This window comes from Varroa destructor, unplaced genomic scaffold, assembly GCF_002443255.2.
Source record: "Varroa destructor unplaced genomic scaffold, Vdes_3.0 BEIS01000007.1, whole genome shotgun sequence".
Classification (NCBI taxonomy): Eukaryota; Metazoa; Arthropoda; class Arachnida; order Mesostigmata; family Varroidae; genus Varroa; species Varroa destructor.
The window spans coordinates 4,025,489-4,050,000 of record NW_019211460.1 but is presented as its reverse complement, the minus strand read 5'-3'; the positions used below and the strand labels follow the sequence as shown (position 1 = coordinate 4,050,000).

The following is a 24,512-nucleotide window of genomic DNA, read 5'->3' as shown; positions in this document are numbered from 1 at the left end:
GTCTTTGTTGAACACAACCATACAGTTATCACCTTATGATAACGGGCGCCTCAAGTGAGTAAATGGGCCTTCCGCTCGAAATGCAGCTTCTTATTGGTCACAATTTGCGTTGCCTATGTATGAAGCAACACCCGAATGTATTTTTGATGGAGCTACATGGAGAAATTTTGTAAAATTTCAGTATTTCCTCCAGAAAAATTTGCGTGCACCTGTGTCACTGATGCGCGTACCCAGTTCACTAGTAGCCATTGAATCGTAACGCTTCACTGCAAGTATAGTAAGGCCTAATTGAAAAATACACTTGAACTTTGAAAGAGTTAAAAGAGACCGGAGATTGTTGCTGCAAGTCTTGCCAACGACATATAATATACAATCTGTATGAATCAAGGAACTTACTATAAGCAAAATTTCAAACTCCTCGTAGATTCCTCTCGTAGGAGGGAACACGGGCAACATCGTTAATGCGTGGTTTTTCCTTTCAAAAGCAGTCACAGGAACAAGACTTCTAGCTTGGTAAAGTACTCTTCCAACATTAGGACTGCTTGCTGATTGAATGTAGTATCCTCCAAAATCTTACCCCTTTATTAAACAAAGGCATAAAACCTACTGTTTACTTCCATCGGCAAGTATATATCATTCCTATATAACATGATCCTTTGATTTAAGTTGAATGCATTAGGACTCAAAAACGAGTTTGTATCCATAAACGGCATTAGAGGGATGATCAGCACATAGCGCAACGTCATTGATGTCCTTGTCACTGAGCACTGCGACAGCAACGACGACGATTCTAATGAAGAAGCCCGCATGGAGGAGATCCCTTCACCTGTCACCTTAGAAGGGCGCTAACACAATAATCGCATATAGTTACGCGCGAATACTCATGCCAGGACAGCGCTTAAGGTAACAAGCGATAGACAGGCTGGCCTACAAGTATACATTTTGCCTTCTCGCCTATTATAAAACCATTGGGAAACTGATCACCATTTGATATTATTTTGGACATTCATCGCTCTCTTTAGGGCAAAGGACGTGTTGGCCATATATTCGTAATGAAGCGAGAACTATTGGAGAAGGCGCTATTAAGGAGTGACTTCGAAGCGCGTCGCTTATTGACAATATGTGGCGTTTCTTATGCCTTTCGCTCTATTTTAAACCAATGCTCTCGGTCCACTTTGAGATTTGGTATCTTGTGGTAAAATCTGTTCACAATAAGATTGACTGACGACGAATTTATATCTGTTGTGTTAACTGCAACTTGTCTTGCACAAATTAATCACGCTGTTCTTTTTGGCGCCTCGTATTTATATCTTAATTGCTTTTTTCACGTAATTATTTCCCAAAAATATCTATGTATATGTATATGTATATGTATGTATATATATATATATATATATATCCTCTACTCTACGAAGACGTAGATATATTATTGCAGATGGACATAGTCCTCTGTAAGTTCTTTTGGCCTTTCAATCGGTAGACGAAGCTAGATGTGTATAGTTCGCAGATAGGATGCGGGCGCATAATGTTCTCCTCTCCAGAACTGTGCCTTCACTTTCACTTCCCAGCCACGGTGACGCCGGAACCCGGAGGGACGCCATCATAATACACACGATTTCAATCCCACGCCAGCATCGTCGGCTAATGACCTCAGCGAGAAAATGTACTATGGTACAAAAAGATTAGCACTATTCGTAACCCTCAAAGCTAGCCTAACGCATGTCCTACATAAAGAACAAACTAGCTGCGTATCTTTTAGCTCTTACTAACTGCACGTAAATGTAAACTGCATATAACGCACAAGTTGCTCCCTCCCAAGCTTGCTCCCGGAGACTCGGCTCGCTCCTGGGCTTGTTCCAAGATGGCATCTGGTAGCAGCAGCAAGCAACACGATCGATACCTCCCGTAGTCCCGCCCGCCATAGCCCACCCATTGGCCGCCATAGGGAGGGCCGCTGTTTTCGTTATATAGCGCAGGCAAGCCCAACGCCCACGCCTACCGACGCCTACCCAACTACAAAATCAACGAAACCTAACTGACCGTAACTTTTCTAGATTCTAAACCTGGGAGTGGTTTCGCACCTAATGCCAGCAAATCGCATCAATCCATCAACCGGTAGGTGCAAATAGACGCCACTCGCCTACTCGCATAACCCTAGCCCTACTCGACGGCGACGCCCCCTGCCTTTCTGACCGGTGGTCTTCAATTGAAACTCATGCGGACGCCATAGCACAATCCCTGGATAGACCCGAGCCTATCGTACGCCGTTCCAACAAGCCCCGGTGGCCGAATAGCCAAGTAGGCGAGAGTAGGCGGGTGCTCGTAGAGGAAGGCAGTGCGCCTTCGTCTACCCTCTCCGCTCTAGCCTACCGCGGCCAACCAACGGGTCGCCCTTCCCTCGCAACGTGCCCGGCCTACAACACGTTGGCCGGAGCACGCTGCCTCGTCAAGCAATGTAAATAAACCTAAATAGAAATAGACACAACTGGCCTACGCGATGTCTACGTTGATGTCTGGTAGGCTTCTGGCTACGCTAGCATCGATTTGTAGGCAATGACTGATCCTACTGGTAATTGCACCCCGGGAGAGATTGTAGGCACAGGTAATCACAATGTTGAGCAGTAAATCCACGTCAAAACGATTGCTGTATCGTACAATAAATCGAAACTGGATGTGCATCAGTTGCGCCATGGCAAGGCCTAGACGCCATCCTGATGCTCGCTTAGATGGCATAGGGCATCGGCGTAGGCGGAGGTCGACGCAGAAGCTACATCACACAGGGGGGTAACTGACGATCCGCAACAAAGACACTTCACTGGTCCACTGAGTCACTTTCGTACTTACCGAGTCGGTGGCCGAATCCACTTCCGCGGGCGATGTTTGTACGCACGGTAGACAGACTGGCTGGGCGACCCTGTAGACAAGCTACAGAGAGACGAGAGGCACACGTATCCGATTAGGGGGCGGAAGGTTAGTCCAACCGACCGACAGGGCGACGGTGCAATGGCTACCACCGTTCGAGGGAGCCTTTCTTGCGTTTGCTTCTGTGCAGCTTGAATCAGCGCGAGCCACGAAACGCGCTGCTCCTTCTACTACTACCACCACTATTACTGCACTTGTTTCCAGGCAACCGCCGGTTTGTTGAATGCGAAAGCGCGCGCGAAAGAACCGCGCTATCCGTGCGCGCTCGCTTCTTCTAGACAGCGGAGCGGCGCCGCGTAGACGTCGTGGCAATGGACCCAGTTGGGCGGTGTTGGTAGTAGGCGAGCTTCGTAGCTCGGAGCTCGCAAGCTCACCGAGCTCACAATGTGAATGCCTCGAGATGAATGGGGTTATTATTGACGGCTAGGGTTCCCTTCCTTCCTTACTTAGGGCCAGTGAGCTTTGTTAGTTCCTCCGCCAGGTGGCTCAAAGGCTGCCTAAATTGCACGCCCGAGGCCGCCACTGTCGCGGCTATAGTAGAGCCCTACTCCCCATCGCTCCCCGAGCTTTCCCTCTCACTAATCATCTCTCTCATTTTAGCCTCTCTCTCTCTCTTGCTCTCTCTTCTCTACGACGACTTAAAGATCGACCGACGCACAGAGATCGGCCGGGAAACCAACCAGCAAAACTCGATTCGGAGAGAAAGGGTACTAGCTTCTGCAGCTGCAACTACTACTACCACTACAACTTCTACAGCCTATACTAGCAACAACAGCGGTAGTGACGGCCGCAGAAGCACCAAGCACGTAGAGAAGCGAATGAGCGGAGCGCACTTCTTCAAAACAAGTGACGTCAGAATATGACGTCACAGAATATTTTCAATTAAATTATTAAGTTGTGAGCGATGATCGATGCATTTATTTTACAAAATTAGCGCTAATCTGAATTTATATAACGATGTTCAGCATGGATCTAGCTAAGGCGTAGCGCTTCGTTGCGTTAATGGCTAGGCCGTTTTAGGTGTACGCGCACCTTGTAACTGTGTGCCTAGTAAATGGCGCCTTTAACCAGCGCCACCATTGTCCACCGGGCGCGCATGCGTCAAGTCGTATCAAAACAACGATCAGCTGATGACCACTAGTGGTTCTCGTTGCTGCTGACGAGTTTCTGGTAAACAGCAGCGGATGGGACAGAGATCAACAAAAGTACACAAAGGCGAATCAGTGTAACAACAAACAGTACACGGAAAACTGTTGAATCATAGAATCGGGAACGCCCACATTTCTTGACTTATGTTTAAAGTGACCTTATCGTATCCTTCGGGAGAAATGTCGTGAACATGTATTGTGAACACTGTGATTTTGTGAAAATCGTTTTGTGCGTGTACTTTGGGTGGTCGCAGTTGTCTTCGTGACCTAACGTCCGAACTGGCCACCGCCAAGGTAAATCACTAGGACTTAAAAAATAACTCAAAAGCTGACCTTGCTTAATGATGATAACTAACAATAATGACTGACAGGGCCGCCCCTATTAACCAGGCAAAAAGCGGCCGCACTGCTCTCCCTTTGCGTTGCCTTAGGCCTATAGGCGCCATCTTGATTCTTGAGTGGCCGAGAGCGCGCCAGGTATTACTGGGCCTGATCTCGCTTTCCGTGCAGTACGACAATGTGCCTAAACAGGCCAACCAGCTAGCTTAAAGCTGCTGTATACTCCCAATGACATGTCGTGATTAGCTATCATTCTAAGATGGTTATATATATCTCATCAGCTGAGCAGTCGATCAGCTGTTTGACTTCGCTGGAGGCCATTTTGGCTGTTGGCTCACTTTCTCTAGACGGGCGCTGTTTCACCTGTTAATTAGAAATGTTGCTACTATTTGCAATGACAGTAGTAGGATCCGGCGATATGGTACGACCATCGTACAAATAACTATAATAATGGCTATCCTGCACCTCCTGCCAGCTAGCAATCGCGCAGAAGTATAGCATTAAATATGCTATATGTGCAATATATTCTGACCTTTTTGCGGTAGCGTAAAACCCAGAAGGATCTGACTGCGAGCCCATGTTATACTATACCGTGGTTACTATATTAGGTTCAGAAAAACAACGTTTAGAACGCCAACAAATCCATTTGTGTTTTCTAAGCGCTGACGAACGACTGCAATAGAATGAAATACGATTGAGAATTCGCTCAATACGGTAAGCCCGTACTATTGACAGTATGGAGCTCGGCATTCAAGTTCCATAAGCAAAGCCGTTATAAGCTATCGAAACGTAGTTTAACGGTGTAGATAATTTGAGCTCGTTTTGTTGTTGAATAAGTCAGGTCGACTGAGATAAAAAAAATACGGTTGGCTTTTACTTGTAGTCCTTTTAGCTGGACATCGTACAATTTTATGTAGTGAACTTATCCAAACAAAGTTTAAATCATTAAGCGACGTCGTCTGTGCACGACGTAAATAAGATGCTAAAATTGTTAGTCTGAATATTGTTTTTAGCTTTCTGTTTCCATTGTGCAAAATTTGCGAACGGAGTTCACCAGTCCTTTCGCAGTACACTGGAATAGTAGTATGCGAATTAAACTTCTCTTTTTTCCTATAGGTTCACCAATGAAATCATCACTTTTAGGCAAGTAGCATTTTTCCAAAATGAATCGAATTTGGGCCTTAAGCTAAATTTGTTCCGTGTCATAAAAAGATAAAGCACTGCGCCAACCTGCGCACACGTAGTAATTAAGTTTCGCTACCCCATAATGGCAGAAGTAAGAAGCGTCTCTTATCCGAGCAGATATGTATGCTCAAATTATTTAGGCGTTTACGTTAATTAGCCAAAGATGATTTAACTCTTACTGCGTTTAAAATACAGACAAAAGTCAGAAAGGCATTTCTAAGTTGGGTAGGAAAGTTTTTGGGGAAAATTTTTGTAAGTTGATTTAGTGAAGCATGGATTAGCGCTGGACAGGGTGAACAACCAACGTATTCAATGGATAAATAGATTAGGGAAAAACAACTGATGCACTCCAATCGCACGTCCAACCAAGTGACAACTGCCAGTCTTACGCAGATACGTCAGAAGGTGATTATAAAAATCTATTGCGAGTTGATCTGACTTTTTCGTGTTTTCGTTAGCCATCATGAAGGTCGTCTTTAAGGGCCTTTCGTCTACCGCGAAACCGTTGGTACTACTTGAACACTATGTGTTGATTCGCACTGGTCCCTGAACCCCCTTCTGCAGCGTGAACACCCCTTAGGAGCATTCATTTTGATCTTAACACAGATTACAGTCCATACTTCTTAATACTCGATTTTTACTTTCCAGAAAAATAAAGCGCGGCCCAAAGTCTTTCACTTCAAATTGCTTGAAAAATACCAAGCACATATTTAGCATATTTAGGGAAATTTTATCTCTAAATTCTTTAAGATTGGCGCCACCAAAAAAAGAAGGGAATGATATATCATTAGTCAAAGATGAATAAGCGACATGATCAATTTTGCTAGATTGTGTTTACTTATCCACGGTCGTACATGACAAAATAGGTTTATGAAAAATCGTTTGTTGAAGAGCAGGACAAAAACATTCTCGAAATCTCTTATTTTTAATTATTTTTAGGTAATTATCTTTTGGTGGATATTTCGGCGGTCTTATATTATAACTAAATCGTTTTTCAACCTCACAGTTTGTCAGAGATGCCACAAGAAACGTCGGTTTTTTTATATTAAATATGGCCAGTTACAAGATAACCACGCATTGTATAACAATTAAAAAATATCCCGTTATTCATTAACATCTAGCACAACAGTACCGTTTCAAATTAAATTTAGTCAGTTTCTAATTTGATTAGTGAATTAATTTTTAAATTCAAGCTACAGTCAGTTTTATATTACTTCCGAGTTCTGTCTTATTTTAAATCGTTACCTTTCTTTATCATTTGTGATCGCCTTGACATCTGTCCTCATATGAAAAGTTGATCATTTGGACTATAAGATGTCTATGCTCAATATTTTGTCTATCAGCAAATTGAAGTGTCAGATTGGTAGGCCTTACCCGTGAAATAGAACTATTACTCAGTTTTTAAAAACTGGTGAAAGCTATAGATGTTATTTGGTGCGATCTTATCAAGCCTGACTTTGCTATATGCACATTGCATTTCTTCAAGATTAAGCTCCCTCCGTGGACAGAAACTCAATTCTAGGTAACACAGGATGACTGGCTGTTTATTTATCATGTTACCAGGATTTCGCCGACGGTATTTTGTAACAAAACATTTTGAAAAGTGGCAAAGATAATAGATGGATTACGGGTCTTTTGCTGCTTCTTGAGTTCTTAGTTCTAGAGAGAATATATCGCGGAACTTTTATTGTTTTGGCAGCTAGGAAGTGCTCAGATAAAAATAAATGCATGCAATTATTTTTGCTTTTTCTGTGATGTTCGACCATCGCATATAACTACAGAAGCTCTAGTTTTTTTTTGTTATGCACCATTTAAAAATGTCTCAAGAGTTTAGGAGGCAACAAATTCTTTAAATTGACAATGTAGTGAACTTTGCGGGTGATTCCGAAATTCGATAACGCGGTACGTTACTATTAAACAGTGATTTAGATTCTTTGTACTGGATAGAAAAGACTTCTGTCTGCGGGCGCAACTTTCGATGAAACACTCGGGACGTCTGTTAGAGAAATAAGATATGGTACTAACGTGATTCCGGATCTAAAACTTGCAAATATGTATTATATGACTGAGTCATTACGGTGATGCAGAATGCTATCCGAGATGAGATGGTAGCATGGGTTAAACGACGATAAGTATGTAGTTTACCGCTACGAGGAGTACTGTTTTGAAGTGTTATTTTGTGCAATAGAAGGTCCTCGTGATAGTGTAGTAGCCTTTGCCTACACTTGCCTACGGAAGTTGGGATTTGAGTCGAAAACGAGCGTAGACAAACCCAATTGCGTTATCAACGTTATCCGGCTCTTTAATAACTACAAGAAAGCCGGCTGTCTAAAATAATGTTCAGTGGCAGTACTGGACGTAAAAATAAAACATTTATCTAGCAGAAACATAACTTGTGCAAGTGACGTTGGATCTGGTCGTAAAGCCTTACTATGGGGGTGTCCCTCTGATCGCTCTGATAATATATAGTTCAGGGGTTAACTGGCTCTAGGTTCGCCCCTTTTTTAGCGGACCATGCTCCTTTCGTTAGTTTCCTTTTCTTTTAGTTCTAGACGCGTGTTTCTTAGTACCATCATGTCGCAACTCTGTAATGCGCAGAGTTCCTGGCTTTTGCTGCATTCCCATCATCAGAAGCGGCAGTACGATTAAAATCATACAGATACAACAGCTACAGCCATAGACATCAACAGGCAATATTTCTGTAGTAGCTAAAGCTAGAAATTCGCACATGCTATACCTAAACAGTTATGAAAGCCTGGTGCTCTGCGAGGATCAGGAGAGCAAACTTCAATAGGGGTTCAGGGGGCGGGGAAAGACAGAAGGTCGATAAAAAATGAAAGAAAGGGGTTGATATACGGCGGCAACGGTAGTGGCGCGGCGCATCGTACCGCTCACTCATCGCCGGTCTCTACAGGTAACGGCGACAGCAGCAGCTCATCCACCGTTTGCTGTTCGTCTTCCCTCCTTTTCAGGTCTCGTCGCTTTGTCCCCTCCTCCTGGTCCCTCACCCCACCCCGCGTGGCCACATGCAACTTTCGTCATCGAATCAACGACTGGTCTTTCGGTCGATCTGTCAGTTGATAGCACGTTGTGCAACACTATTTTCTTCCCTTTCATGTTGATCTTCGCAGTAGCCAGGCTGAAAACTAATGTTCGTAACGAGTTGAACAGACGACATCGCAGTGATTGCTTCTACAGTCGCTATAGCGCTTATTTAAGAGGCACACAGTCGTGGGTTGCTAGGTAGTTGGGACGCAGGTTGAAAGTTGTACAAGGGTTTATCGCTCCTGATCTAGCTTGATACCTGCGAGAAAAAGCTCTTACAGTAAAAATAACGTTGCCTTGGTACGGACAGCAGCAGGGCAAAGGAAAGCACACGATATTGCCATTCATATCGATTCAAGCGAACTTTCTGGTTCCAACTGTTTCTGTACACAGAATTCGGTAGATCCGAGAGATGTGCGTCTAGAACAGAAGTATAGGACGAAGTGTGCAAATTACACTGGTAAGTATGGCAGGATATCGGAGAGTCATTATCTGTTAAAGAAACATTTGCCATAATTTGTGCTTCCGTTCGAATGTTTTTGAAATGTTCCGATGGGCCTATGTAACAATTTATTAAGTTATGAAAATCACACAACAAAAACTCTACACTTTCACCGAATGTGTCCCACTTTAGCGACAACTATTTTCAGCACTAAGTTTGCCTTAAGGTTCCATCTTGAAATTTAGTAAACCCATAAGTGACAGCGATTTCTCACTGTTGTTTTAAATTCTAGTTGTTCTCTGCGTTGGATTTGAGAATGAATCTTCTCAAGTTAGTCATTCACAGCCTTTGTGAATAAAACATTTATATAAATTCTTTCTTTATTTTTAAAGTTTGTTAAAAAACTAAGCTGACTCAGAGTTGATTCGATTCTAAAAAAGTAACAATTGAGTTATAGGCACGTGTTTAAAAATTACAAAATGCCAAAGGGTCATGACGCCCAACACCGCGATAGCAGGGCTCTTCGTACGCGAATTCACAGCTTCTACAGTTCGCTTGTCGCCTTCGAGCTACAACCAGCAATTTTTCCTTGGCAACAAATACAGGACAAACTGGTCCTTCATCGATGTCTCGCTCTTTCCATTGCAGCTGAGTCGCAACGCAATCGCTAATATAATATATTATCTATCTATCTATGTATGTATCTATCTATCCATCTATCTATCTCGAAGTGAGTCTAGCTTGATTATTGTCAAAGCAATCGTACCTTGTGGTGTTGTATTGGCTTGTGTTATTTTCTTTAAAAACTTTCTTTGTTAACCACAGCGTTCGCTCGTTCCGTTGTGAGAAACTATCGTAATCTGCAGTATCGGTCAATCAATATAAGCTACGAGTGATGATGACACACGCTACTGATCATCTGCGTCAAAGCAAATAAAAATTAGCCAGAAAAGATCAGTCAATAAAAATGTTTCATTTGACACACTCGGTGAGCCGTTTGCTATTACCCTCCGATTCGGTTCTCTCGGCCACTTTGGCCTTATGCTTTTTGGAGAACCGTCACAATATAGTATTGTAGCTATGGGAGACACGTGAGTGGACCGTGGCGGCAACGGTCTTCGTCGTACAGTTTTGCTCTTTTGGCAGAAGTGCCTTTTTCTGACATTGAAAATGTGAGAGAATCGTTGCGAATCTGTTTTGCTCTCCAAACTTGGCGTTTTTTTCTATGTATAATTGGATGTGTACTTCCGAAATACTTCGGGAGCATAATAACAAAACTTATTTTTATGTGTGTTGATAATAACTGATTTCTGGGTATTTAAGGCATAGGATTAGGCTCGACAGAATCAGTCTTGCCCGATCGATAACAAAGCTACAATCGGCGGGTTGCAGTGTGCCAAATTAGTGTGGGACATATTTTGGCGAGTTTCTTGCGAACCTTGATGTAAGAAGGAAACCAGTTTTTTTTTCATCATGGCAGAAGGTTAAAGTTTAAAAAAATAACATTTGGTTACTATCCATTGTCTCCACACTGGACAAGATCTCTATCGAAATCACTGAACGCTTTTTAAAGAAACAAAAAGAACCTAGGTTACCGTACGTTAAGATGAAATTGAAAAAAAAATATATATATACATATATATATATATATATAATTATAGTATTTAAACTAAACAAGTCAGAGATTTTTGTTTAAGACGTGTTTAAGCAGCTCGATCGGATAATCTCCGTTAACGATGTCATTCTTCAAGATGCTGCCTATCGCATCTGGTAATCCAGGAAAAATTCAAGCTGCACTTCGCTTTTTGGGCTCTTCGCAATTTTGTTGTTTTCTGCTTTTGAGCTGACCTTTATTACTCTTATTACAGTTAGTGTGAAACACGCTGTTGATTTCAGTGTCCGTTAAATGTCCATTACTTTTTGATTAATTTTGTATAACTGTCGAGTCTTTTATATATTACCTCTAAGACTTTATTTTGCCTCATGAAGATCTTTTTCGGATTTTTTCAAAGGCTAGTAGCAATTAAGATTATTGATATCAGAAAAAAAAATGTCTCGTTTTGGAGAATATTTGTCCAGCGCAATAAAAATGTATAATAGCTGAATTTGGCTGATATTTTGACGCAAATGACGAGTGTGTTGTGTTCCAAAAAGAACCGGCTTTCGTCTCGTACCAAGAGTAGTGGATGAACGTATGCTCACTAGAAGAGACAGCCAATCAAATTTTCTCCAAATTTGAATACTCCACCCGGTATAACATTTCATGGGAACCCTAAGCACTTCCGAATTAAGATGGCCCCGCCGTCGCAACTGTCGGTGACAGTAGCCGCAATAGCTGGATCCATGTTTTTGTTGTTGAGCTGTATGTATGTGTGTGAAAAAGATATTTCCCTTGCGTTCCATATAAGAACGTATCGGATTTGTGTTAATTTCTTTTTCTTTTAGACTTACAAACACGTCGAATGGTCGAGGTGCAAAATCAGACGTAAGCTCTGTTTCGCGCTGGAAGTCGTCTATTTGAATAAGTAACTGTCATTGAGCATTACCAGAGTAGAATATCTTTATATGTGCGAATAGGTTTCTGCCAGCTAACGTTACTCGCCCGTGAGCACAGGAATCTTGAGAAATCTATAGCTTTCGATATTTATTTCTAGGGATTATTTGTCCGTTAACCGAGTTAGAATTTACACGAAATACAATTTTGATCTCGTATATTTAATTCTACAAATTTTGTATTGAAACGTTTCGAAGTTCGAAAATTGTTTGGTTAGGAAGGTTCGATAACTATTTAACATCTGTATAGAACGAGTGCGGTGTGAAGTCGTTATTGTTGATTTTGAACAATGTATTCCGAGATAAATTATAAAGATGAATTTCGGAGGAGTATTTATTATATGAATAGAAACTATAAGACCTAGAAGTTCCTTCCACCGAATACGATTTTTACCATAGACCATATAGTATTGCTCTCTATATTAAAGCAAATCTTAAGGGATGTCGCTTAACAAATACTTTAAGTTGATCTGCTCTGTCAATTTTAAGTGATTTTTTGCATTTATTTGAATTCCGATACGAAGCAGTTCAAGGCTCAGTTGATGAAACTTCGCTGATAGCAACAAGCATAATACGCATTTTTTGTTTGACCATACTATGGGCCCATTTATTAAAAAAAAAAAAAAAAAAGGATGCCGGTCTTATTGTCCTAGTTGCTAAAAAAAGTCAATTTTTTTTTTGTTAATGGCCGTTATGACCGGGGGCACAATGTTGTATTAAAAAGTTTACCTGGCAAGGAACACACGCAGAGATATGAATCATGTTTGAACCGTCTGCTTACTTCTGTTGTTGTTGTCGTCTGCTTACTGTTGTTGTTGTTCCATACACAGGGGGAGAAAGAAAAACGGCGGGGCCAAGGGTGAAGGAGCGTCCGCGACGTCACCATAAAGATATTATTGTATCTTTCGCTGTTTGCGTGTTTGCATTTATAAAAACAGGTTAGCAGTCTCGGAGCGGACGTTTTAGGGAAGAAACATAATACATAAAGTAAACACGAACTTGTTTCTTGAAGATGTACTGGATGGTTTTTACTAGACAAAACGAAAATCGAAGCATCCGTTTAGTTTAGCCTTTTCTGTGAAGGTCCTTAGTGCCTACTATTTCAAGCGGCGTCGTATTCCATTTGTAATATGTTTTATTATTTCTAAAAGCAAATATTGTGGGTAGTGATAAATTCTCAGAAATTAAATTAACAGTATATTCTCATCATAAGTCGAAAGTTGTGCACTGTGTCGTTGGTCAACACTGCCAAAGAGGTCGCAGACGGCTCGAGCTTGACGAGTTGCAAAACAGACTATTATTAAACTGTTCTAATTGTCGGTTGTTTTCGACAAACTAAGAGGAAAGAAAGGAAGGAATGGAATTGTTAATGCTACATATATTACAAGCAATGCGCCTGCAAATAAGAGCTTAAAAACGATTTTAATAAAGGACCCAAAACTACAGTTATAAGGCCTATTCAGTTGCTGCTTAATAAACAATATAATACGTAAGTCATAATAAAAACGACTCCACATTCCAAACGTGTTATTTAGTACAAGCTGAAATACGTCACCGTTCGAGCTCAATGAATTTTATAAGTATGCTTAAGACAAGTCGACGTCTATACTTATGAAGAGAACAATTTTTGTTAGAACAGTTAAGCTTGCAGCTAACGGTTCCTTTAAAATACACTTGCCATATCAAGGGGTGCGTATGCAATGTAACTAAATATTTTTACCATATGACTAAGGCCTTGGAGTCACCTCTTTGGTATATCGTCAAAGGCTTGGCCTTGCTAGAAGCTCTAGCCGGAGTAGGTCTTACCTTACAAGGTGGAGCTGCCTGCGGCTTCACTGACAGGTCTGTCTAACGACATGGCTATCAGCTGTTAACGCTGAACCTTCAAAAGCAATCTAATTGATTGTTATTGGTCAACATCGTTGTTGCGTAGCATTGTTGTCAAAATTATGCGTTTTCCTTCTGCTTTTCCTTTTTTCGTCCGTCTTCAGAAGAGTGCCACATTATAAACGGTCGTAGCATATTCTGAATTTTTTGTTAAAGATTAGGTATTATAAGTTCCTGCATTTTTTTACTGATTAGAAAATACCTAATTTTTGCGAAAATAATTTGTTTTGTTGCGTATGCTTCATAATTATTTGCCGTTTTTCCACTAAATGATGTATCCCGTCTTATTAGAAGGTCTTAGATTTTATCTCGAAACAAGTTCCAACCACCACATGTCACGCTGTTGATCCATATTCAAGGTTGGATCACAGAAGTAATTACCCGGCAAACGGAAAAAAACGAAAACTAGTCAGTGCGAAATTCGGAGAATATGACGAGTGCAGCAAAATTTCTCATTCAACGTTCAGAAGGGCAGCTTTGACGATGTTTGCCGCGTGTAGCGTTGCTTTGTCATACGGTATAATGATCCGACCCTACCACGTGTCGGGTCCTTTATCCTAAATGGTCTGATTATTAACTCGATGTAACGGGGCCACATAAACATGTCGATTAGGTTTCTAATTTATAAGATACGGTTGCTAGTGAAGCAGACGCCCGCTAAACGCAGAATCGTCCAATCCGATCTAAAATTCGTGTTGGCGTACAGGCATCATTACACATCACCGATGGCAGTTCAATGCGAAAGTGATTAATAAGACCGTTTGGTGCTCGATACTGGGGGAAGTGTTAAAATGCGACGTTACGGTATAATTTCTTATTGAATTCAGAGAGTTCATAGGATAGCAAAGCTTCTAGTTTCTATATAAACCGAAAGGACGTAAGATGGCTAACGACTGACTATCTTATGGTCACAGCCGATCTGTTTGAAAGATTGCTGAACTATTTGTCGGTCGTCTTCCTTCTTACAAGGTATGATTGTCCTCAGATGTTCATCATCAAACTCAGACGGTCAGTCTAAACAGACGGTATCCTCTTGGTCTCTGATGCCATTTTCAGATTAAGAAAGCTACCTGTGAGCAACCTTTTTCGATAATAGTGATTTTTATCGTACACAAGGCAAATATCCCAGGCTATTCCCAGGCGTCGCCAACACACATATAGAACATACTTAACATATGCCTTTTTTTTTTACCTAAACATGATTGTTGAGAAGTTTTTTCGGATTCACGTTGCACTCATGACAGTTGCATCACATCAAACTGACAGAGCAGCAACAGCGCTATCGAATGTATTTTGAGAAGTAAACAAGTAAGGGAAAATGACAAAGAGAAGACACAAAGCTTTCGCATTATCACCAGCAGATCGCAGGTTTTTTTTCCAAACTTTTAATAGATATTAGGGAAATTTTATGATAAACTCTAGGGAAAGAAATATGCTTATATGAAACAAGGTGTGTTATTTATACTTATTGGGCGATGATCTTATTTTCGTTTTAGGGCCCAGTAAACGGTTAATGTATGATGTCACGTTGGACAATCTACAAAAGGTGATAGATAAACAGGAAACAATTCTATATACCACTTGACGAAGGTAGACGCTACGCTACGCTAACTGGGTAAGCCGTCAACGCAGAAATATTATATAGGGTTTTGCAATCAGATAGTTAGTTTTACGAGACCTATGTGCACGTAGGTATCTTAAGATTAAGCTTGATGAAGAACACACATACGAAACCCAGAACTGTTTCTCGTGTATGATTTGACTGTAAATAAGTTCCGGCACACTCGTTGAAGAGGAACAATACAACCGCCTACCAAATCCTTACACCTTGTTATTGCTTTGTGCGAACCCAGTCAATGCACAGGCAAAATGTCACAACGCCGTACCTCGCTAGAAGTAAGCTCACAACCTAATCAATCGTTGCGGGAAAGGGAACGGAGGCTTATGCGTCTCCCTAGATGAACTCGAGATGTTACAGCCAAGGAGACGATACTGTGTACTTTTAAAGGGGATCTACTAGTGCGTTTATCTGGGTTTTCCTAGTTGTCTGGGGATGTACCCAGGTACGTATGTTGGCTTCTGGTACGTATGATTTCTTCCATCTAATTTCGGATGGCGCTTGCAGTCGGACACACAAGCATAGCCTTTCCTGGAGCTTGTTCATCGATTTGATTAGATCAATCCTGAGGTTTTTTTTTTTGGTGAACAGTTTTACATGCATACAAAACTTCACATTCTGGGATCAGGATTCTGCGAGCAGATGACTCAACCCGGAATACAATAACGTGAAGTGCCGCCATTGCTGCGATGATGTTGGTAGTGGTAATCGTCACGATGACAGCTGCGGCCTATTCTAGCAAGGGCGCGCTTGCCGACTTTTATGAGCGAATGCAGCGGATTTTAAAATTGGATAACTTTTAAGCACACTATGGTAAAATGATGATTTTTTAATATGTTAGAAATATTGTCCTTTATTTTTACAGTTTTTTACACACCTCTATGGACGCATAGCCACATGTAGTTTTTCGATCTATAGCTTCTCGGAGTAAGTCGATAGCGGGATATGCTTGCTCACCAGTTAACCTTTTTAGGACATGGGAAGTCCTATAATCTCACGGACTTAGGTTGAAAGAATAAGCGGGTTAAAGCTAACACTGGATATTATTTTGCTCAATTCAGGAAGCCACTGAGGCATGGCGGTAAAGTCTGGCAATGTCATCAAGTAACCAGACTGCGTACTTTCTGTTGTCATGTCGATGGTCCCTAAATATATTGGAGAACTTAAAATAACGGATTGTAGTCATGGTTTCATTTTTAGCATTATCTCATAGTAGCAGATGTCTGTTACAAATACTATTTTCACTGCCACCGAACTGGATATAGCTTTAGGCCGATGCCATTCCTTCCTGGCTTTTCTCCGGCCGGTGGTAGAGACTGAACAATACCTCTTCTGTAGCAATCGTATGATCCATAAGCGTTCGTTCTAGATTAAGGGTCCGGAAATTGTACGTGAAATACTCCACAGGTATTTCCAACTGGCCTGGAATGAGTTCACATGGAAGCCGTTTACACAGTGTCTATACGTCCAGTATTTGGGCTATAACTGTGTAACACGTTACATATCAATTGCCAGATTTAACCGATAGAGCCTTTAAGCTTCAAGCTCTGTTTTCGTGAAAAGCCCTCTCGATTGCAGCAATGAGTTTCGGCCCTTCGGGTCCCGGCATCTCCTCACCTCTCTACTGGTTTTCAGCACTCCAATTCCCATTCTTGAAACGTTTGCATTATTTACTAGGTTTTTTTTGCCAGATTTCCGTGCCTAATGTCTTCACCAGTCTTCGATAAATTTTCGCAGCGCTGTAGCTTGCGAGGAACGAAAGCTTAAGTGTTGAGCGCCGATTTTCAAGACTTAAAGGTGATTTTCTTTTTGAACAAATTTTTCCGTAAGTAAACTCAACCGGTTTTTACTTACAAGTTGTATCCGCCAATGCACTTGGCTATTAGAATTTAATTAGCTTTCCCCCTACAGTAGTTCTAGTAACTATATTCACCGCCCAACGAAAACGCTTCATTGAGGCTCCTTCGTAGCTTTAAGAAGCTTTTTTTTTTTAGATCTTTATTAAGTTTTAGGATGTTTGTATTCCAAACGCCAGATGACTTCTGTGTAAGAAATTTAAAGATGCGGTCTAGCAACAAGCGGCATGCGTAGGCTCGCCGTTTGTGAAATTAGCGTTATGTATGACATTCCCAATGGCTCGTTATACTAATTTACAGTATACAAGGGCATATATAGATAAACACATTACATATTAGACAGGCTATTTGCTTAAGTGCTAATTTTTTAAAAATAAGTATTGGGTCTGTAGATTGCCCATTTTCCCGCTCTGAGCTCAAGTGTAATTTGAAAGCCAGATTAGGTAAATCGCCTAGAGCCATATAGTCAATAGTTGCATGTCGATTTCGCATTAAACTAGAGAGTTAACTGCAGCTAAGTTGATGGTGTCTAAGTTCATCAATGGTGCCACCTCAAGAGCAGGATTACGGATGCATGCTTTCTCAAGCGGAGACCAGCCATGGCACAAAAGTGCCCATTCAGTAATTACGACCAATAAGGTCCGAGCAAGCAGGTGTATCTAAGCATGACTCGGTGCACGCAAATGACGCTACTTCCAGCTAAAGTACACCAAATCAGAATTAAAATTCGACAAAAAGATCCAGCCAGTCTACGTTTGAAGAACGTAGCTCGTACTGTCGTTTCCTGGTATTATTCGCGCAACATTGCCAAACAATTATTACCATTGTTCTTGTCTGAGCATGAGAAAGGAAGGCATCGAGAAGCCAACTCAATGAGTGATCGAGAGAATGAATGAATGCATGCTGTCCGACAAACGACAACATACCGCTATGAAGGAAAGGCAAAGAAAACAGGTTAAATTTATGAAGAATCATGCTTGTGTAGCGATCATGACGCGTGATGATGATACGTCACGACAGTGGAAGTTGTTACCCTTATATCACTGGTGTTGTTTTGTCATTATACAACGCGGTCTCGGATAACACGGCATTTACTGATTCACATACTGCCACGCCAACGGATCGTCTTTTTTCTTTGGTTTGCCTGTCGGTGAGAACGTGTGAGGGTAGATCTCTGTTAGTGATGTAACGATGCAGCGCCGCTGTCTTGGGGATTTCAGTGGACCTGTCAGGCGTAACAATTACGGTCGTGATAATAGTTGTAGTAGTCGTAGCAGGAAACATGCGGCGCCGGAAAGTTCGTTACGTAATAGACGGCTTCCCCCAAAGCTGCTCGGCTTCTTGTTGCCGGCGCTTCTCGCCATCCATCCACCCATCGATGTCTCATATTTTGCCCTATGTCTACACTGACCACACACAGATGCGTTTGGACTCCCCCGTCTTTTCTTTTGCGGTATCGGCAATTCTATTGTATGACTCGTGGGCGCTAGTGGTGGTGATGTTTGTGAGCGAACGTCTGATGACGTCCGAGCACTGATTTGTTATATATCCATCTGCAAACGGTACGCATACCGGTTGCACAGGATTCATTAAGAGGTACTTTATGCTAAACATGGCAGTACAAGAATGTACAAAAGCGTTAGAATACAAAAATGGCCAAACAAGGCTTCGGTGCCTTGCCATTGATGAACAAATGGAGTCTAAAGAGAGCCCATTGACAAGTGTCAATGTCGCGACAGCTTATGGTAAAGCCTTACCGAAAATTTTGATTTGTTAGTGCAAACAGATTGTCATTTTGAAATGCTAATCTTTCGAGCGATGCTTACGATGGCTTAGCCCCTGAGGCAGAAAGGAATAAGACGAAACGCGTATAAACGTGAAGAACGAAATCTATTATAACTAGAATAGATATTATGGATGGAGGACAAAAAGCCTAGGCAGCCATTTATTAACTCACTACATTTATCAGCACTGTATGTAGTATTATGATATAGAACGCTGGGATCAGGAGATAGTTTTGCAAAAGCTAGATAATATTGTGATATTGCATATCCTAGCGGCTAGAAGCTGTTAACGGAATCAGTTCCTTCTTCTTATTTGTTTCGTTTCTGCCGCCAAAACATAGTATCGTTAGCTGCCACTCACCGACCAAGGGTACCTATAGGCAAGCTAAATTTATGCCGTTTTTATTGACAATCTGCAATTTTCGCTGCTGGTAATGCGCCAGTTTATCCACTGAGGCACATAGGCAGCGGTAACCGAACGAAGGAACGGACGCATGGACAGATGAATGGATTGTTAGTCGTCATGATGGCACTGGAGAGCGCGATCGTAATTGCCGTAAGCTGTCACTCTGGTTGTTTGGTCGTTCGTCCCTGTGCCTACAGCAGTGGCCGTAGCGACTGTTACTGCCGACAGTGGCCGGCCGAGCGCGCACGAGCCCGCGCGCGGCCACTGGTAGTCGGCGCTGGCGCTGCTGCCTCTGTGACGACAACGGCAAGAGGGAAACGAACCCGCTACTAGTGTTGCCACGACGTTGTTGGGCTTCTCGGCCGCGACAACAAAAGAGCAGACCCAGCGGAGCCCTGCGTTAGTGCTAAAGTACCATAAAACAGTAAAGGATTGAGCAAAGTAGACAGAGCAGTCACGCCGCGCGAGCCGCAACTATCAGTCAGCGTAAGCTAGGACGCCATAGAGTGTAACGTCGTATAGTCTCAGTGTGTGTTTGTGCAGCTTGCGACGGAGAAACGTCGACATTTCCGTGAGGACCTGGAAAGGTGAAAAAAGCTAACAAAAATGACGGATTTATGAACGTTTGTAAATAACAAGCAAACGTTTTAACTACAGAAGTAGTTGCAGAATTAGGGGAAAAACAACAGTACTGTTGCCCTCTTCTGTATTGCACCCCTTCTCCTGTTCCTAGCTGTTCCCGCGAACAGAACGTTCAACTTACTGAAATTCGGCCTCTCGCTATTTCTCTATCTCTTGTGCCGTGTCTTAATTTGGCATTTACTACCAGCGCCCGTGTAGCCCTGTTTACCCACGGTGACGTGCTCCCCTATTTCTGTGAGGAACGTACTTATCAGTCGTCCAACCCTTCGACTTACCAGTCAGTCATCTACTGGGCTAGTAGGGTCTCCGGAATAAAATTGAGTTTCAGTGAACGCGGCCAATGACAGCAATTACTGTAAGATAAGAATAACAGATATATACTAAGGAAAAATAAACGGGTAGTAAACAACACAAATGAAAACACAGAAGGGCTTCGAGAGACGTCACTCGAGACTTCAGCTAGAAAGAAGTGCTTTTACGTGCTACTTGAAGCTGAAGCGGCGGTAACATGTTTACAAGAACGTTGCCGCTACTAGTTCGATAAAAACTAAGCTCACCACTTTATCGAACAAGATTCAGTTTGCACTATCTCACTAGTCCTAGCAATAATAATAATTATAGTAATTAATTAGAAAGAGATAATAATGCTAGTAATAATTTAACTTTTTAAGCTAAACTTAAACATGTTTTCTTGTTTATTGTCGGTGCTGTAGAAGTGGACGGTTAGCTCCATCCCATGGGCTTTGTGTGGGCGTTTCCGTGTCCCTGTTTCGAGACCGGCGATGCATACCCAGTGTGAAGATCAGGACTAAGTGTTTGAAAATATCGGTTCTTGAGGAACGCAAAACGAGTTGAAACAAATGAACAGGCAGTGTAGGAGTTGAGAACCGATAAACTTCGCAGAGTGTTGAAGTGAAGGTTATGTTATTGCTTGTGTATATTCACGCGTCCTTGCGCAATTGTACCGCGCTAAAATAGACTATTTATTTACCTGTATACGCTTGCCGTTCTGTGTTCACAGCAAAACCAGATATAGTCATCGCTCCGGTCATCGCTAAGTATCTAGCTAAGCGGGGAACAGCAATGTTAGTGTGCGCAGCTTCAGTAAACGAGTGAGAACTCATCCTGAGGCCTGTTTCTTTCGAACACGCAACGCGAATCCCGCTCAGATGATTTTTATTCTACTTCCATGTTCAAGTGGACACGTTTTTCAAAGCAATCACATAATATTGGACATTACCCTTAGAGGTGAAAATTCATCACACGAAAGACGGTACTGCTTTTCAACTGAATGAATGTTGCTAGCTCGATGTACAGCCGAGAACTTTCACAGTTTTCGAAACTTAGGGAAGAGGAGAACCAATCCACATATGTGCTCCTGCGTTCATGCTCCTTGACTCTCAGTAGAGGGGTGAGTCGTAGCAGTTAGTGTATACACTGCAGCGGACTGTGTCAAGCGGAGCTGATTTGTTCAGCGCTTTGGCCAGGGGGTTCGCCGGCGTGAAGGAGAATATAACCGGTGTTGGGTTCATTGAGGACTACGGAGAGCTGCGAATGAACATGCTTGAAATGTTGTAAGTTAAACCTAAATCTCATAAAACAGCATTATGTAACCAATCATGCTAGTACTAGAACATTTATTTGGAATGTGCAAACAGCGAAATGAAGAAGGGGCCATAAGTTTAGAAGTTGCTGTTGTCTGTTGGTAATCCGCCGCTGTCGCATGCTTCTCCATAGACGAATCACTGTCATATCACTTTTTCGCTATACGATTTTTTCTATATAAATTTTATCCCTCAAAACTGTATATTTTTTTGATCAACTACAGAGTTGTTTGCAGTGTTATCATCAATATTTCCGAGGTAATCGAATTATTTCGATTCGACCTTTAACCGACGAATCGTCGGTGATAAAAGAATAGTTTTTTTTTTTTTCTATCGAACCCTGACCAATCTTAGCGACGTCCATCTTAAAAGTTTCACATTGTCTAAACGTGTAAATGTAGACTCACTCTAGCTTTAAATAGATAAAAACATATGTCGTAAGTGGTGCAGTTTGGTGTTTGAGCTCTAGTTATTATCGTGTGATATCATTGCCTTAAGAAGCAAAAAGTTGTCCCAGGTTAAGTACCTAACAAATATGTAACGATTTTCTCAAATAGCTGCAAAAAATAGCTGAACTGATTGCAAAATCTTTTCACATGTTGAAGTTCTATCACGTCGCCATTGAACTTTGGACTAATCGCTGCAAGAAGCGGATTTAAGGTATCGATCATTTCAACCGTGCGCAAGGAAAATCGGTTAAAAAATAGATGTCGCTGGCTTCATGCATTTCAGCGGTGCAGGTACACGCACAATCGTTCACTCACTGTTGTTTCTGAGGGAATCGGAATCGCCGGGCGAGCGGCAAGATCGGTTTTACGAAGTTATGATGGAACGATTTATACGTCCCATAGAAAGGCATGTTCGGCGATATCAGAGACGGATTCATGACGTGGTCAGACGCGGACGATGATGCACAAGTGATCCTTTAAGTGTGCGAATGTGCAACGCGGAATTCTTCTATATAGGACACGAAGCCTTTTGATTAGGTAATATTTTTCACAAACAAGCGACTCTCTCTTATATCAGCAGTGGAAGGCATTTTCTATCTCGGCCAATGAAGAGCTGGACTGACGCTGACGGTTGTAGCATCTTAACATCTGTAGAGTCAGGTTGGCAAAGTTGACTAGCATTTACCTATGCCCGAGGTATTTTAGTCAAATGAACATCGACCCTGTGTGGTCTCATGGTCCTATGTAGAGTGTCTTCGTCTGAATGGCTATAGTGACGTACTAAAAAAAGCACTCAAACCTTGAAAGAGTATGTCGTAGTGTCTATCTATCTATCTATATATATATACATACATAAGCTATTTAGCCCTTACGTATGCGGGACATTGTTTTGGTGCTGGCCGCAGCACTTTCCCAAAACAGTGCTGAGATTTTTAGCGTTTGTAACTGTTTGTTCTACATCTTCGTATTATATATGAATGGCGTTTGTTATAGACGAGCGTAAAAAGACAAAAATCCACTTAGGTTTAACTAAACTCGAAAAATCACCTGCGAGTTTAAATGGATATTTGGCCAGCAACAGCTACGTTTGCTTTTGTAAGAGGGAACTTTTCTCTGGCCGAAATTAATCTCTATCGGACCTTCAATGGCATAGTTGAACGCGAACGTCCATTGATGATATTTGTGGCAGATAACACTGTGGTAGATTATTAGGATAGCACGTTCAGCTGTTAATACGTATGCTACAGGCTGTTGCATGTAATAGGCTGCAACATGACTTACCTGCTGTGGGTCGAATTGTTGCGCAATATAAAGTCGGCGGTCCTTACCATCAGATGTGAAAGCTTCCCTATTTATACTGGTTAGGTGTAGCATTTTTAAGTAAGGCAGATTGGAACATTGGTGAGCAATTAAGCAAGTAGGCCGTGAGTTTGAACTTACGCGCCATGACATGAACAGTTTTTTTTTTCTTTCGAATATGGAAATAAAACGGGCCTTTAAACTAGGTCTGGACGATTGCAATCGTATAATGTAAATACAATTTCATACACGTTACATCGATTTAGTCCTTCTCGGGCTAACATCGTACAGGGTTTCTGGGCTATTCTTAGGCTAGGAATGCTTCATATAAAACATATTTAATAGAAGCAAATGGCGCACTTGAACTCCTAACGAGAGCTTCAAGCGATGACAGTTGTCACTTTTGCGCGTAGGCCCGTAGGCTGCGCATCGAATAAATTTGTTATATTGATCACTGCAGTCGAACAGAGGAAGACCAACCTGTAGCCTGTGACGTATTATAAAGGCAGTCCATTTATTAAACTTATCCCGTTACATTATATAACGCGTCGATGGCTTGGCCCATCGGTGAAGAGTAAATGGAAGCTATGCAAATGCTTTGCTATTTGTTGGGTAACTTTGAAGTCACCATTCATACTGTTTGAAAACCCCCTGCCGGCCAACGGTCTTAGAGGTTAGACATGAGCATTGCGTGGTTTGCTCATTTTTCATGTATCTTGTCAAGCCTTTCTTGTTTAGAGATATCTTTCTCGGCCCGTTGAAGTTCTTCGAGTTCTAATGTTGCTTTACTTTTTCTTCGTAAGATTTGTCATAGTTTTCTTGCTTCTACTTGCTCACGTCACACATCGCGTCACGGGCGAGCATAGAACTGATAGGTCGTCACTAGTTCGCTAATTCGTATCGGATTGGCTGGGCGGGTATGTTGCAGATATTATATAAACATATATATAACAACGTGATTTTCCCCCTGACCGTATCACATACAGACAATCGCGTATTGACGCTTTTGGTAGTGTAGCATGCGCGACAACGCAGTGCTATTGTTTTGCCTACTAAACTCAAGGACACGTGAAGTGGCGCAGGTTCGAAACGTCTTGTAAGGATCCTTCCTTTCGTGGCGGAAGTAGCCAGCGGCCTGAAGCAACGCCAGTCGATACCAGACAAAAAACTAGACACAGTTAGGGGTAATACGGGTAGTTTTCCTTGCGGTTTTCATACGGTAAATTCGTTGCTGTCGCCGACAAAGCTCGTCGCCGGTCTTTTCTGCTAGATTGGGTGAGCGTGTTGTTCGGACCGAGGCCTGACTTGAAGCAACCTATACTGAACCATCGGC

The 24,512-nt window shown here is 42.0% G+C and overlaps 1 protein-coding gene across 3 annotated transcripts in view; it reads left to right on the top strand.

The window, feature by feature from the left end:
* Positions 1-4,045: 4,045 nt before the first annotated feature.
* The window catches only part of REPTOR (repressed by TOR), a 97,645-nt gene continuing 77,178 nt past the window's right edge, over positions 4,046-24,512 (top strand). Inside the window, exons 1-3 of one of the 3 annotated variants that reach the window (XM_022815638.2) lie at positions 4,046-4,364; positions 15,018-15,136; positions 15,375-15,603. In XM_022815638.2, the coding sequence (XP_022671373.1) occupies positions 15,575-15,603 (29 nt within the window). In that variant the 5' untranslated portion in view covers positions 4,046-4,364; positions 15,018-15,136; positions 15,375-15,574. Of the gene's footprint in view, positions 4,365-15,017; positions 15,137-15,374; positions 15,604-19,559; positions 19,773-20,540; positions 21,402-24,512 lie in introns of those variants that run through there. The other 2 variants (XM_022815642.2, XM_022815635.2) reach the window with 2 other exon arrangements.